Source organism: Anser brachyrhynchus (assembly GCF_964034855.1).
Source record: "Anser brachyrhynchus genome assembly, chromosome: 20".
NCBI lineage: Eukaryota > Metazoa > Chordata > Aves > Anseriformes > Anatidae > Anser > Anser brachyrhynchus.
The window spans coordinates 2,146,877-2,160,187 of record NC_137713.1 but is presented as its reverse complement, the minus strand read 5'-3'; the positions used below and the strand labels follow the sequence as shown (position 1 = coordinate 2,160,187).

The 13,311-nt window shown below is 47.7% G+C and overlaps 1 protein-coding gene and 1 long non-coding RNA gene across 2 annotated transcripts in view; one reads left to right on the top strand and one right to left on the bottom strand.

Moving 5' to 3' along the window:
• The window catches only part of TADA2A (transcriptional adaptor 2A), a 25,016-nt gene extending 14,892 nt beyond the window's left edge, over window positions 1-10,124 (top strand). Inside the window, exons 10-16 of the mRNA XM_080563557.1 lie at window positions 33-76; window positions 1,051-1,161; window positions 2,580-2,651; window positions 3,258-3,390; window positions 4,065-4,108; window positions 6,526-6,599; window positions 8,540-10,124. Of these exons, the coding sequence (XP_080419683.1) occupies window positions 33-76; window positions 1,051-1,161; window positions 2,580-2,651; window positions 3,258-3,390; window positions 4,065-4,108; window positions 6,526-6,599; window positions 8,540-8,725 (664 nt within the window). The 3' untranslated portion in view covers window positions 8,726-10,124. The remainder of the gene's footprint in view (window positions 1-32; window positions 77-1,050; window positions 1,162-2,579; window positions 2,652-3,257; window positions 3,391-4,064; window positions 4,109-6,525; window positions 6,600-8,539) is intronic.
• LOC308181015 overlaps window positions 9,440-13,311 on the bottom strand; it is a 19,114-nt gene continuing 15,242 nt past the window's right edge. Inside the window, exon 2 of the long non-coding RNA XR_013941292.1 lies at window positions 9,440-9,882. This is a non-coding gene — a long non-coding RNA (uncharacterized lncRNA). The remainder of the gene's footprint in view (window positions 9,883-13,311) is intronic.

The following is a 13,311-nucleotide window of genomic DNA, read 5'->3' as shown; positions in this document are numbered from 1 at the left end:
TTTTGTTAATGCCATTTTGCTCTTAATTACAGAATTATAAGAGATCACGGCCTAATCAACCTCAGAAAATTTCAGAGTGAGTACCAAGTGTAACTGGTTAAAGTGGCCTCTAATCGGGGGACAAATTCATGTATATTCACTGCTTCCAGTGCACCAGCATGGTTTATGCATATGGGACCATACTCAGTTGTTCTGAATTCCACCAAATTTCCTCCTGCTCCAGCCATTTCCAGCTGGCTGGCTCTAACTGCTCCCAGCTCAGTGGTATGGTTAGTGCTTCTGAGTTGCTCTTCAAGAGCATTTCAGTCTCCGCACTGAGTAGGGAGAGGGGTGGAGGTGAAATCTAGGTCTTTTAAATGCATCTCGCTAGTCTAAAAAATTATCAAACAACGTTTAAATATTGTCCTTTATGGCTTTAGAATTGCAAGGGCTGTATAATTTTGTTGCTTCTTACTAACAAATTTGTAGCTGTGATACCAAAATGGCAAAGAAGCACACCAAATCTTGATGTTTGGGCAGTTCACAGGGGCTAGTACAGTCCCTTCAAGTTCCCCTCAATTAATGTTTTTACAGTAGGAGTACTGTAGGATACAAATAATTTATGTATAACTTTATGTGGGTTTTTTGGTTGATGTTTTATTATAATAGCTGAAAGTGATTTGTGGAAATTTGTTAGCATTCCAACATTTTGGGGGGGCCTCAATCCACTCTGGCCCCACTATTCAAGCTACTGTTTATAAATACAGGCCTTACCAACATAAAGGAAAAGAATACAACCACTAATTTAGTTTACTAGTACTAATGGTAGAGGCATTTTTCCTAAGTACTTTGCCCGTCAGTATCTCAGCATCTGTTGCAACTAATGGAATTTGGGCATATCTGTGAATTTAGCCACTGTTTTTTGTTTGTTTGTTTTACCATTTTGGTGCAAATCACACCCAAGTGTAGGGAACTATTAGTAGTTACCGTGAAAGTACCTCTGTCTTTTCAACATAATCTCACAAGTCCAAAGACATTGCTGACAAAGTGTGTCACTTTTCCCCCCTGTAGTTTTGGAAAGACGATATCCAAAGGAGGTTCAAGACCTTTATGAAACAATGCGACGATTTGCACGAATTCTTGGACCAGTAGAGCATGATAAGTTCATTGAAAGCCATGCATGTGGGTATTTTGAGGATTTTAGCATATACATTCTTCAACAGGTATAACAAGGGGTTGCATCATCTACAGCCTTTCCTAAATATATACCACTCCTGGAAGGCAGGAGGTTGTTTTCTCCTCCTCCCTGGTCTGCCTACCTCAGAAAAACAAATGTGTTTGTGGGTTGATACATTACATGTGTAGCAAGTGTTTCTTTCCACTAAACCCTGTCCCAGTTCTTTGATTTCCCAGTTGACCAAACCTTCTAGTCACATGTTAAAAGTAGTATTTTCTTATCAAACACCATTGTTCCTTTACTGGCACTGCGTATCATTGAAAGAACAAAGTCCCTAAAACTTGTGTCTGTATTGAGAGATAGGGAGCTGGCAGCAAATTGTGAATTCTTTGAAAGATATGCGTTAAACTATTAAACTATTATGTGTGTACGTAATTATATAGTACAGCTGTCATTACGTTCCTCACCTTAAAGGGAGAGGCATTGTTCCATCACCGAATCATCCAATCATCCCGAGTCTTTATGCATAATCACAGCACGCATTTAGTCAAATTCCAATACCAGTCATTACATCCTGCTTAATTCTGTGACTTAAACTGGGAAGATTATTGCTCATTAGAAAGAACAAAGCATTTCAATAGTTGTGACTGTGTTTTCAGGACACTGTGTTGAATACCAAACGCATGAGCCTGCAAATCATGAGTCCAACATGTGAGTGCTAGTCCTGAGCTTAGTTTTGTTGTGGCAGTGACAGCGAAGTCCTCACGTTAACCTGAGAGTCAAGTGCACACGCACATTACACAGGTTTCCTGAGTACTAAACAAGTTTGAGACAATCAGAGTGGCTCACTGTAAATCCAAGCAATGCACTGAAGCCAGCTAGTAACAGCTACACATAGTAAATATCTCTGAGCATAAGAAATGTGGGTATTTAATCTCAGCAATTTCAGAAAGAGTTGTCTACAAGGAAAAATTTTAGAAGGTCCAGTTACAAAAATCGTACTTCAAAGACAGCACTGGATGCTCTAAAGGAGCCTGGATGAGTAGTTTTTCAGCCCTATTGAAGTGCCTTCCAGAAATCCTACATTATTGTTACTTGCTTTGTCCAGGGTATGGCAAAGAAACTGTCAAAGCATGAAGATAAAATAACTTTTCTGAGCACTCAAATGCTAGAAAACAGCTTAAATCTGTGATCAAAGTGTGTTATGACACGGACAATGAGTTTGAGATCTGATACGGGCTTGTGCAGAGAGGTTAACCCTGTCTGTGGTTCTGTACACTTCATAACTCAGCTGCCTAGACAAAAAAGAAATAGGAATATTCCTAGTACACCACCATTCACTGCCATCCCCACTGATCCACGTTTGGTGTTTCTTTTTTTTTTTTTTTGGATTTCCCTTCTGCTTCCTGTTGGGGTAAACCAGTGGAATTTGAGCTGCGAAGGGAAATAAAACGACTGCAGGAATACAGAGCAGCAGGAATCACCAATTTCTGTAGTAAGTACCTGATGCATTATTCAGCCCATTCCCATTCATCAAGGTGTGGAAGGATGAATTTGCAGTATTTAGGATGTGTTGAAGTCAAAGATACTTATTTTGAAAATGTGTTTGCCTAGCTCTTTAAGTGAGCAAGGCTTGAGCAGTAATCTTATCTGTTCAGCTGTGCTTTTTAGAGTTGGTTTGAGCCATCAGCTAGGAGAACGCGCTGCCTAGCCCAGCTCAGCTTTAGTCACCCTTCCACAAAAGTTCTAGGAGAAATGTACAGCATTGCACAGTGGTGCTAGTGCTGGACCTCTGGGCACTTTGGCTGGCTGTCAACAAGTGTGATATCTGGAGAGAAGGCTAATACCTCTAAACAAATAAAAAGGCCTGTTGTATCCTGGAATTCCTTCTTGTTTGTTTTTGGCCTGAAATTGATGGCAGGGAGGGGTGTGGGGTGCAGTCCAATACCTTCTTATGCCAAGTAGTTGTCATGAGGGAGAATAGCAGAGTCTGGTCCAGGGCTGGAGAACAGTTTCTCCCTGATTTCCTAAAGCAGAAAAAGAGCAGTCTGAAAGTTCTGACCAAGGCAGCTGGAGAGAATGTGCTATCTGTTACCCCCAGGTGCGAGAACGTACGATCACCTGAAGAAGACAAGAGACGAGGAACGCCTGAAGCGCACGATGCTGTCGGAAGTCCTGCAGTACATCCAGGACAGCAGTGCCTGCCAGCAGTGGCTCAGTCGACAAGCTGATATGTACGGTTACAGTAAGACTGCATTTCACACACAAGCTGTAGTCAGAGAGGTACAGAAACACTTCTGTCTGGTAATAATGAATGCATTCCCAATTTATTACTGTAGGAACAGTCTGCAAAATTCAGAAGGGCAAGAAACTAGGTAAGAGCAATAACACTTGCTGAAATTCAGGCAAGGAAGTGACTGGCGTGGGCTCAAAGTCTCCGTTTTCTGTATTTTATCCTTCAGGAACTTAACTGCTGTTAATAAAGTCATGGAGGGAGATGAGGTCTTTTAGGATATAATGAGAGCAGAGATGACACTTAAAAATGTTTCAGATGATTTTGGATGTAGCAGCATTATTAATATCTGGTCACCCTGCACAAGCACTTTGATTGAGGGAACAAGCTGCGATGCAAAGGAAGTGCGTCCTGTATGCTACGTGATCCGAGAAGATGATCTGTAATTTCCCCAGTCAGTCTCCACTGAATCTTTCATTCTTTAAAAAAAAAAAAAAGTTTCAGACATGGTCTTCAATCTGGGAGTGGTAAATATTTAGAAATCCTGTTGACTTCAGATCAGGGCCTGGGTTATGCAAGTTGAATTAGAAGTTGGAAAAAAGTAGTCTCAGGGCCAATATACACAGTTATTCTTACAAAACATGACGACAAATTGAAATTTTCCTTTCTTTTCAGTGATTCTGGCCTGACTCCCACAGTACCAGTTCCTTCAAATTCAGGTAACTGTTATGTGATGGTGTGTGATAAAAAGCCAGCCAGCCATACATCAGTAATACTGTTCGGACAACCAGCTGAAGAGTGACTCTTTTTCTTGAGTACAGAAGTGTCAGTCCTCGAGTCTTACGGTTAAGAACTGATTTAGTCAATGTTGCCTCAACCTGCAACTCATTCCACATGCAAAGCCTATATTTTTGCTGGATTTTTCTGTTTACAGACTGAAAACCCATCCTAAAGCTACATTAACAAGGCAGAATAGAAAATATTTTTCACATGAGAACAAAATTTTACCTTTAAAAGATAAAGCTAATCCAGTTTTTAATGGAGCCATATGGGACATACCATAGCAACATGAACCCAACAGAATGTAGATCTGGGAGGAAAGGATGTCAAAAAAGAGTTACCAAAGAAGCAAGCAATAAAGCAGCAAGAGGAGCCCTGCTTCTTTCAGTGCCCAGTAAGGACAGATTCAGGGATCAGGCCTTGTGAACAAGGCCTCTGTACACTCATAGCCTCATTTGTTGCAGTCACCAAATGGCACGCAGTGAGACGAGGATAAAGTTTTAGTACAAGGCTGTCAAATGTTGCTGGGGAAAACCAGCTTCTAGTTCTGTCTCTACGTTATAGTCTGTGTGGGAATGCTCATAAACCACTTGAACCAAACTGCTCCTAGGTGGCCGCTAAGTCTACATGTTCTACCTCATTTCTGCCACAGAAGCCCTGGTAATTTGGGTCAAAATACCAAGCAATTAGTCACTGCAGAAATCAGTACACACACTGTTTTAAACCTATTCAGTGATAGCTAAAATCTGCTGTTTTGGAGAGAATGTAGCAGACTGGGTACCATGAAGTGGAGATAGCATCCCCTCAGCTGAGGGGCTAGTATGAATAAAATCAATCGGTTGTGAACTATTTTGTGGCCAGTAAGGGAGAAGAGCCCAAGAGAAAATGAATTGTTTTGCCTATGGAACTCAGATAGCACGCAGTATTTACAACCAGTATCACATGGTGAACAAAACCCAAACAAAATACCAAATAGTTGCTAATTAAGTGAACATCCTGCATACTGAATAAGGCAGGGATACTGTGGAAAAACGGCCACGTGTCTGTATAATTAAAGGCTGCATCATACTGAATATACAAGAGGGCAAATTAACGTTGCTTAACTTTAATTCTAGATTTTGAGATCTTGGATTTGCAGCCCTAATATATTTTCTTTAACGTAGTTTGTATGTGTGTGTCATTTCCTAGGTCCTTAAAAATGCAAAACCAAATTCTGCAGTGTCTCATCGCTGCACGTGAGGTGCAGGCCTTGTAGGAAGGGAGCAGTGCTGGGAAATCACTCCCTCTTAAGTTCTTAAGGGCTTCTCTCCCTGACCAGCTCCCCACCCAGCCAGGCCCCCCCACCTTTCCTGCAGGGGCAGGGGGAGAGAGACTTCAACCCCAGAGACAGGGTCTGGAGCAGTGGCCAATAGGCCCTGGGAAAACGGAGCTGCAGGTTCTCCAGGATCTCACACTTTGCCAAATTTGGGACGTCTGTCCCGGGCCGGAGGGCTATCGCTGACAGTGCCAGCTCTGCAGCCCACCGCACAGGGTCAGCAGGCTTTCTAAAAATGTCGGTAAATATCCCTAGCTTTGTTCTGAGCTCTGGAACTTGGCGAGGGGGAGGAAAAAAACAACAAAAACCTGCAGATAGCCCTTGTGACAGTTTAAGCTACACCAGTTAAAGTTCCGCAAAGTTATAAACAATCGTGAAACTGAGAACTATCAGACCACCTTGTGACAGATACTTCTTTCAGGAGTGTTTATCATTACAGACAAAAATAAATCCATTAACTGCATTTGGCTTGCAATATCCACATCATATTTAAAGGCATTTAAAGAGAACTCTGCTTCAGGAAGTTGCCAGTGTAGCCAGAGAAATCGCCTGCTCACCCCGGCAGTAAGTAATCTCCCATCCTCACGAGGTACTCGTTGCACAGCTGCTGGGGGCCAGCCCTGCACGCTGCGCACGCCCGGGGCACACCCTCGCTCCAACACCTCCACGCAGCTCTGAACTCCCCGACCCCGGCTGAAGGAGTTTCGTCAGGAGGTTCAGCCCAGCTTACACACGGCCGGTTCCCCTCTGACAGAAAGCCATTGTCCTCCTGTTCCTCCCAAAAGCCGCTGAGGCATCGTTAGCAGCGCAGGAGCCCTCACACAAGCGTTCACAGCGCTTAATTACATCAGTTGCAAAACCATGCCTTATCAAAACAGTGTCATTTTTATGTTAAGCCCTAAATAACTCTCTGTATAAACCCGTGGATCACACCAGGTTAACATCACGCAGATTTAATTGCCTCTGTGAAAACACGCCTAACCCTGCCGCCTCCAAACTGCTGGGAGAGTTTGTCAAGGCTTTTGGTTCTTGTCTCCGCAGGTAGACGGAGCGCCCCCCCACTGAACCTCACGGGTCTGCCAGGGACAGAGAAACTCAACGAGAAGGAGAAGGAGGTAAGGAAGGGAATGGAAAGGTAATTTATATCCAACATTATCTTCACAGCGCAGGTGCGCTCGCACCATCTGTCCCAGGTGCTGTGAACATCACAGCAGTTGTAGGCCCTGACAACTTTTTCCTGCTGACAATAGCCACTCATTCTTTCCAGTCAGCTTAATTGCAGTTAGTGAATATGTACAACACGGCTGCAGCAAATTACCTTGTTTAGCAAAGAAAGGTGGAGAGAGCCAAGGTGTCATTACATGCCATTATAACGTCCAGAAATGACACTGTCTTCCTCCATTATGCTCCAGGGTGAGCAGAAGGGTTATATTTTCTTAATGAACATCTATTTAAAAGTGGTAGAGGATTTCATTAAGGCCTTCACTGGACAGATCACTGAGCCTGAATAATGCAGCTCCTCTTGTGCTCTAGGTATCTCAAAGCCAAACCTCAACCAGTTGCGGTTGTTTGTTTTGTTTTGACTTTAACACTGCTGTGAATCACAGAGGTGATAAGTGTGTTCTTGTTTTTTCCATATTTCTGCTCTTTAATGTGTATATCAAGCTCTTTGTGTACACAGGGCAGAGTGGGGAATTTGGCTTTCTTTAAGCAATGACTTGTTAAGCTTGGCCTGGTGTTGGAGCTTGCAGAGCCAAGTAGAGCACTCTTGTAGTCACTTCGAGTGCTCAGAGGCAGGGGGAAGATGAACAAAACAGCCCGAAATGGGACCACGGCCCCCAGGAGAGGGAAATGAAGCAGTAAGGGGCCTGCTGTAAGGGGCCTTAGCATTTGTGGCTAAGTTTTTTTTGCAGCCTGTTCCAGGCCTACCCTTTAACACAGCTGTTCAGTGAAAGACAGCTCTGAAAAGCTACTGAAATAAAACGTTTGGGGTTGTTTGTTGTTTTTCTTGTTTGTTCGGTTAGTTGGTTTGTTTGTTTTTAAATAGCAGTCATAATCTTAGCTTGTCCACAAGGCAGGTTTCAGTGTTTGTGAAACGTGGATGGATTTCGGAGATCTCCCTCTGTGTGCAAACTGTTTCCCCTTCACTGGGGATGGCAGCATTGAAAATCAGATCACAGGTTCACCATGGAACATGGCATTTCTGGCTCCATTAAGCGCATAAATAATTGTGACTAGGACATTAGCGTGTACGGGGAATCTGATTTCCTTGTCAGCTGAGACATAAAGTCTGAGTTCCTCTGAATTCCGCAATTTCCTATCAATGAGGAGCAATCATTAAGCATTTCCTTATTAAAAGGAGGAGACAGCCGGTTTCTCCACTGGGAGCAATACAGCTCACCATCTAGAAGGCAGCTGGTATTTGGAAACTAAATGGGAGCGCTGCAACCTAACCGAGAGCGCAGGAGCCTCTGAAAGCAGCTCTCTGAAGCCTGCAGGAGCGCCTCGTGGCGCCTTTTGCCAAACTTCCAAACACAAAGTGCAGTTTTCCTGCACGGTTTTCCCTGCACGGTTTCCCTCCTGGATTTCTGGAGGGGGCAAGCGTTGTGTGCGTAGCTGCTTTTGTAGAAAGATATTAAAGACTTAGTCTGCAGGGGATTAATAGACAGATGCCCTCCCTGGCTCCTGTCCAGCGCGCTGAATTGCCGGTTGCAAGTCTCTTTGGCATGCGTACTTCCCTTGGTCTGTAAAGAACAACGCCCACACAGGACACACTCATAGTTACGCTCCTGTGAGCTGAGAGCTTGCTTTCATCCTCCTAGTTTATTTTTCAGTCAGGAATGTTTTTGAATGTAGCAGCCAGCAAGCTCCTCCTCTCCCTACCTGTGGATCGAAACAGCTCGTAATGCAATTACCCTGTGCCTCCCCCACACGAAAAAATACATTGGGAATGTTTTCAGAAAAATATTCACAATGTTACTCCCCCAGCAGAGATCACAGAATGGAAAAGCGTGACAAGCGTCAGTGTTTGTTAACTTCGCCTTTTGTCTTCCAGCTCTGTCAGATGGTGAGGTTAGTCCCTGGAGCCTATTTAGAATATAAAGCTGCTTTAGTGAACGAGTGTAACAAACAAGGAGGCCTGAGACTTGCACAAGCTAGAGCGCTCATCAAGATCGATGTGAACAAGACCAGGAAAATCTATGACTTCCTTATCAGAGAAGGGTACATCACGAAAGCCTGAGGACAGGCAGAAGCGCTTTGGCCGGAGCAGACAGATGTGGAGAAGGTTTGAAGTCACTTGGACAGTGCTGAAACATTTTAACGGTGTTGAATGAAGGACATTTCCCATTGTTTAAAATCTTTAGGAGCTTCTTTTTGTAAAAAGAAATAGGAAGCTTAGTTAAATTGTGTGAATACTGACATTTCCTTGTCTGGTTTCCTTTTAATTCTGCTGTTTAACGCTGCTGTTGTCAGAATTACACAGCCACGTAGCACTGGAAAGGGTCGTGTGTCTTATAACTTAAATGTGAACGGGCATTCACTTCTAACACCTCTTGTAACTAAAAAGAGAATCACAGTACTTTGACAGTGACATGGAAAAAGGACAGAAGGGCAGCACATAAGGAGTCACCCTTTTACTTTGTGTGAGTACACAGTATAGAAACGGGGTCCCCTCCCTTCTCGTACTCCTTCCTGAAAGTGTCAGCTTTCAAAGGAGATAGCACATCCCAGAGGGTGTAAAAATAGAGCTTGCAACAGTCCAGTCTTTTTAACTTAATTATGATAAAGGATGGGAGAGGGCATTCCAGGGAAGCTCCTCAGCAGTTGTTACTTTTATGTGATACTAGCACATATCACAGCATGAGCGCGCTGTACAAACCAATAAGCTTCATCTGCTCCCTACTTGATCTGCGATTGCCAGGTTCTATATAATCCTTCACTTTAAGTCTTCTGATTTGGTCGCCCCAGCTCATTGGAAAGGCTGGATGTTACAAGCGGAGCAGAGCAGCCTTTCAGAACATAAATAAAAAGCCACTCCATACCCTGACGTTCTCTCTCACAAGAGATACCAAGTGAAGAACACCACAAACCGCCCAGGGCGTGCGCTTTCAGCCTTTGTTGCCAACCTGAACGTGGGCCCTCGCTCTCTCCGCGTTAGCAGCGCGTACCCAGCTGACCGACAAAGCCAGGACAAGGTGCAGCGAGTCACTGCGCAGCCACAAAGCACCCAGTCGCATCACAGCATCCTTCGGGAGACCTCCGCAAAACATTCGCATTTGAAAGTGCAGTTGGGTGATGAGGATGGTCCTCTCCAGATGCAGCTCGGCATGGTTTACCAGGCAGTAAATTGTTTATCAGCTTCCACTGCTAATGTACGGTGCAATTCGTTAACTGAAACTGAAACAACATTCCGTGAGTAAGCTAATGGCCAAAGCAGGCAGGATGCTGCCTGCTCTCGAGCTGGGGATCGTGTTGAAAAGGCTAACCTGTAACTACACCGATGCCTATTTAAGATGTTTGGCTTTAGGTTTTGTTTGTTTGCTTCTGCCCCCCTCCCCCAAGAGTAATTATCCTGTGTACCTGAGGTGCCACTGAAGGGGAAGAATTTTGGTTTGTAATAAAATCAAAACGATCCAAAACGCTCAAGTCTGCATTCCTGGACTGTGAGACTGTGAAGGTCACGCAACTGCCTGAGTCTGTACCCATCAGCTTCTCACTAGGAGAGGAGATAAATGCACAACGGTGGCTGCGTGGATGTGGCACCAAGCTACCTAGCAAGTGCTACTATTTAAAGGAAAGCAGCAGCAACAAATGACCTACTGAAGACTGACACGAGGCCCGTAGAAATTGAGATCGCATGGACCAGAAGTGCCAAGGGAAGGGACAAAGTTGTAAATGCATTTCCCTATTGTCTTTTAACACTAAACCAAAAGAAAAACTGCCTTTGCTCCTGCCCTGTCTGCTGTGCGATGATTTCTACAAAAAAGCAGTATGTGAGCCAGTCACTGGCTCTGTACCTGCCCCGAACACCCCAAAATCAGCTGCATCCCCACCTGGCACACGTGAGGAACCCCCCCTTTGCCCCAAAGGGCCTGAACAGGACCACGAACGTGACCTGCTTTGACCAAAGGCTGCCGAGCTCTGTGCTTTGGGTAGCGCTAAATAATTCGGCCATCTGGACAGTGTCAGGGAGAAAAGATCTCTGGAGAGGGGAGAGCTGCGTTCCTTCAGCTGGACAGGAGGGGAACCAGAAAAGTTTTCCTTTCCTGGGGAAGCAGGGCTGGGATCTTTCCCTCGCACAGCATCAAAGCACAGAAACAACAGGTTTTTCTCCTTTCACAGGGCATCTCCAAAGCAGGGAAGGTAGCAGGCTTCCAGCGCGCCTGTGCCAGGCTCAGCACCTCCTTGCTGCGCCTGTCGCCTCTGACTGCCAGGCCCCAGCACAATTCACTCGTGCCGGGAAAGGGCTGGGAGGAGGCTGCGGGGTTACGAGGCTCCGTGGGAGCTGGGCTTGGGGCTGAGGCGGGGGCTGAGCCCCGTCCACGTGCACCCCCCTGCACCGCAGCCTGGGGACAGGTGGCAGTCACCGGGGACACGGCGATGGCAGGGTTCTGGGTACCGAGCTTCACCGCTTGTAACGCCAGCTGGGGCCAGAGCGGGTGACGGGAGGGGGCACGGTGGGGGCCTCCTCCTCCGGGAGCTCTCAGTAAAACGAAGCCCAGCGAACACAAAACAAATCCCACCCGAACAGCTCCAGCCGAGGCTGAGCTCACCAGCTGGGGACAAGCTCAGCTGGACGGATTTCACAGCAGGTCGGGCTTCCTGGAGCAAGTTTCTCCAGGGCACGATTGCTCCAGCCGGCGCCAAGAATCCCTTCGGTGAGGAACGCTGCGCGTTTCCCCCTCTGCTCTCCCAGGCACCGCTAAGCAGAGAGGAGGGAAGGCGGCGGGGAGGCCCCTTCCCCTTCTCGCTGCCCACCTCCTCCAAGCTGCTGCCGCCCCCCGCCCCGAGCCATTTCCCGGCACGCAGGGAAGGTGGGCTTGGGGACAAAGCCACCCCCAAGCTCCCGGCTGCCTTGCTGCCATGCCAGTCCCTCCTGCTTTAAACCCCAGCTCCTCACAAAATGTCTCTGCCGCTGCCTGCCAGGCCCGGCCCCAGCCTCCCAAGAGCTGGCTGTCGCGGCGGTGTCGCTCGGGGGGGGGGGGAGGATCTATCTTTATCCGCGCTGGGAAGCGCCATGTGCGGCGCTGGCACCGTACGAGTAATTAACAATAACGAAAAGTTGGGGTTGCCATGGATATGGTGTTCTATTTACAACACGCATCTCTCCCAACACCCGGACCCGCGCAGCAACCCCGGGAAATCAGGAGCCCATTCACAGCCTCGGCGCGTGCTTTTATTTTTAACGGGGGCGCTGCGGCATCGGGGGCGGCACACGGGGGTCCGGCGCTGCCCTTCCTCACCCAGGCCCCTGGGCAGCTGCCAACAGCACAAAGAAACCTGGCAAAATGCTTGTCAGACACCCCAAGCTAACCGTTCGTGGTTTTTTGTGAACAATAATAAAAGACGGTCCCCAGGCACCACTTGAGAACTTGGCTGCTAGCGGGCCCTCGTTGCAGACCCTGCTTCGGGGTCAGCGTTACTTCAGGGGAGGAAAATAAAACAGGAAAGAGCCTGCCCCTGGGTTTGTTCTGTGCGCGGGGCTCTCACGCACGGCGCTCGGGAACGCCAGAGCCTGTTGGCACACTGCGGGCTCTCTGCTAAGGATTGCAGTCGGTTTAATTAGAGACTCAGGTGAACATGAAAGATTAAATATGGAACAAGGCTGGGGAAGGATGGGAAGACGGCCAGTTTGGGTTCACGTGCCTATCTGGATCCCGGCAGCATTAATTACAGCGGAGCCCCGGCGATAGGGAGAGGCTGGAGCTGTTCCGTCCCCGCACGTTCTTGGTCACCCCTAACAGCCATCGCACGAGGCATGTGCAGGGCGAATCTTTGGCGCTGGTATTTGCCTGCCATTAAAAGCATCGGTATTATTTTTTTTTCCCTGACAGCTGCAGCCACGCCAGCAGCGAACACCCTCAGCCCTTCGGTGACTCAGAGCCGGGAGGTTTGGGCTGCCCGGACCGGGTCCCGGGGGCTCGTGCAGCCCCCAGCACAACCCCAGGCTCCCCAGCTCCTGACGGACGCAGCAGGCTGCAGCGGAGCAGATAACGCTGATAACAGAGTCGCAAAAAGCCCTACTTCTGCTGCCTGCTCAAGTTGCCTCAGGTGGGGCCGGTGAAACCTAAACCGCCTCCTTTTGGAGACGAACATCGCTGCTCTGCAACAGCAGCTTCTCAGCTCCCGGGTAGAGGAACGCCACGAGCCTCCTCCCGGCCTGTTTGGAACAAACGCAGAAAAATCCACTCGGAGCTGCCCCGCAGCAATTTCCTCTGCTCCTCCAACAAACTGGTTCAGCAGCCTTCCGGGAAAAACAGCGCGGGTTCGTCGGTACAGAGAAAGTGCGTGCAGCGGCACCAGGAGAGCCAACGCGTTCCCGCCCCGCGCGTGGGGCTGCCGGGGAGCACGCGCGTGTGCACGAACACCGCGGCCCCATGCACCGCTGCCCCTGGGCCCTGCAACTTTTCCCCAAGGAGCCGTTCGTGCTTCTAGAGGGAACCGCAGGCCGGGCCGTGCACCCCGACCGCATCGGCACACCGCAGCAGTGCCAGGTGGAAGCAGCACGGGAACCCGAAAAGCGTCAGAGGGAGTAGGAAAGAGCAGGAGAAACCCGAACACAGGCGAGCGCTCAGGGTGGCCCAGCGTTTTGTACTCTCGTGGCTT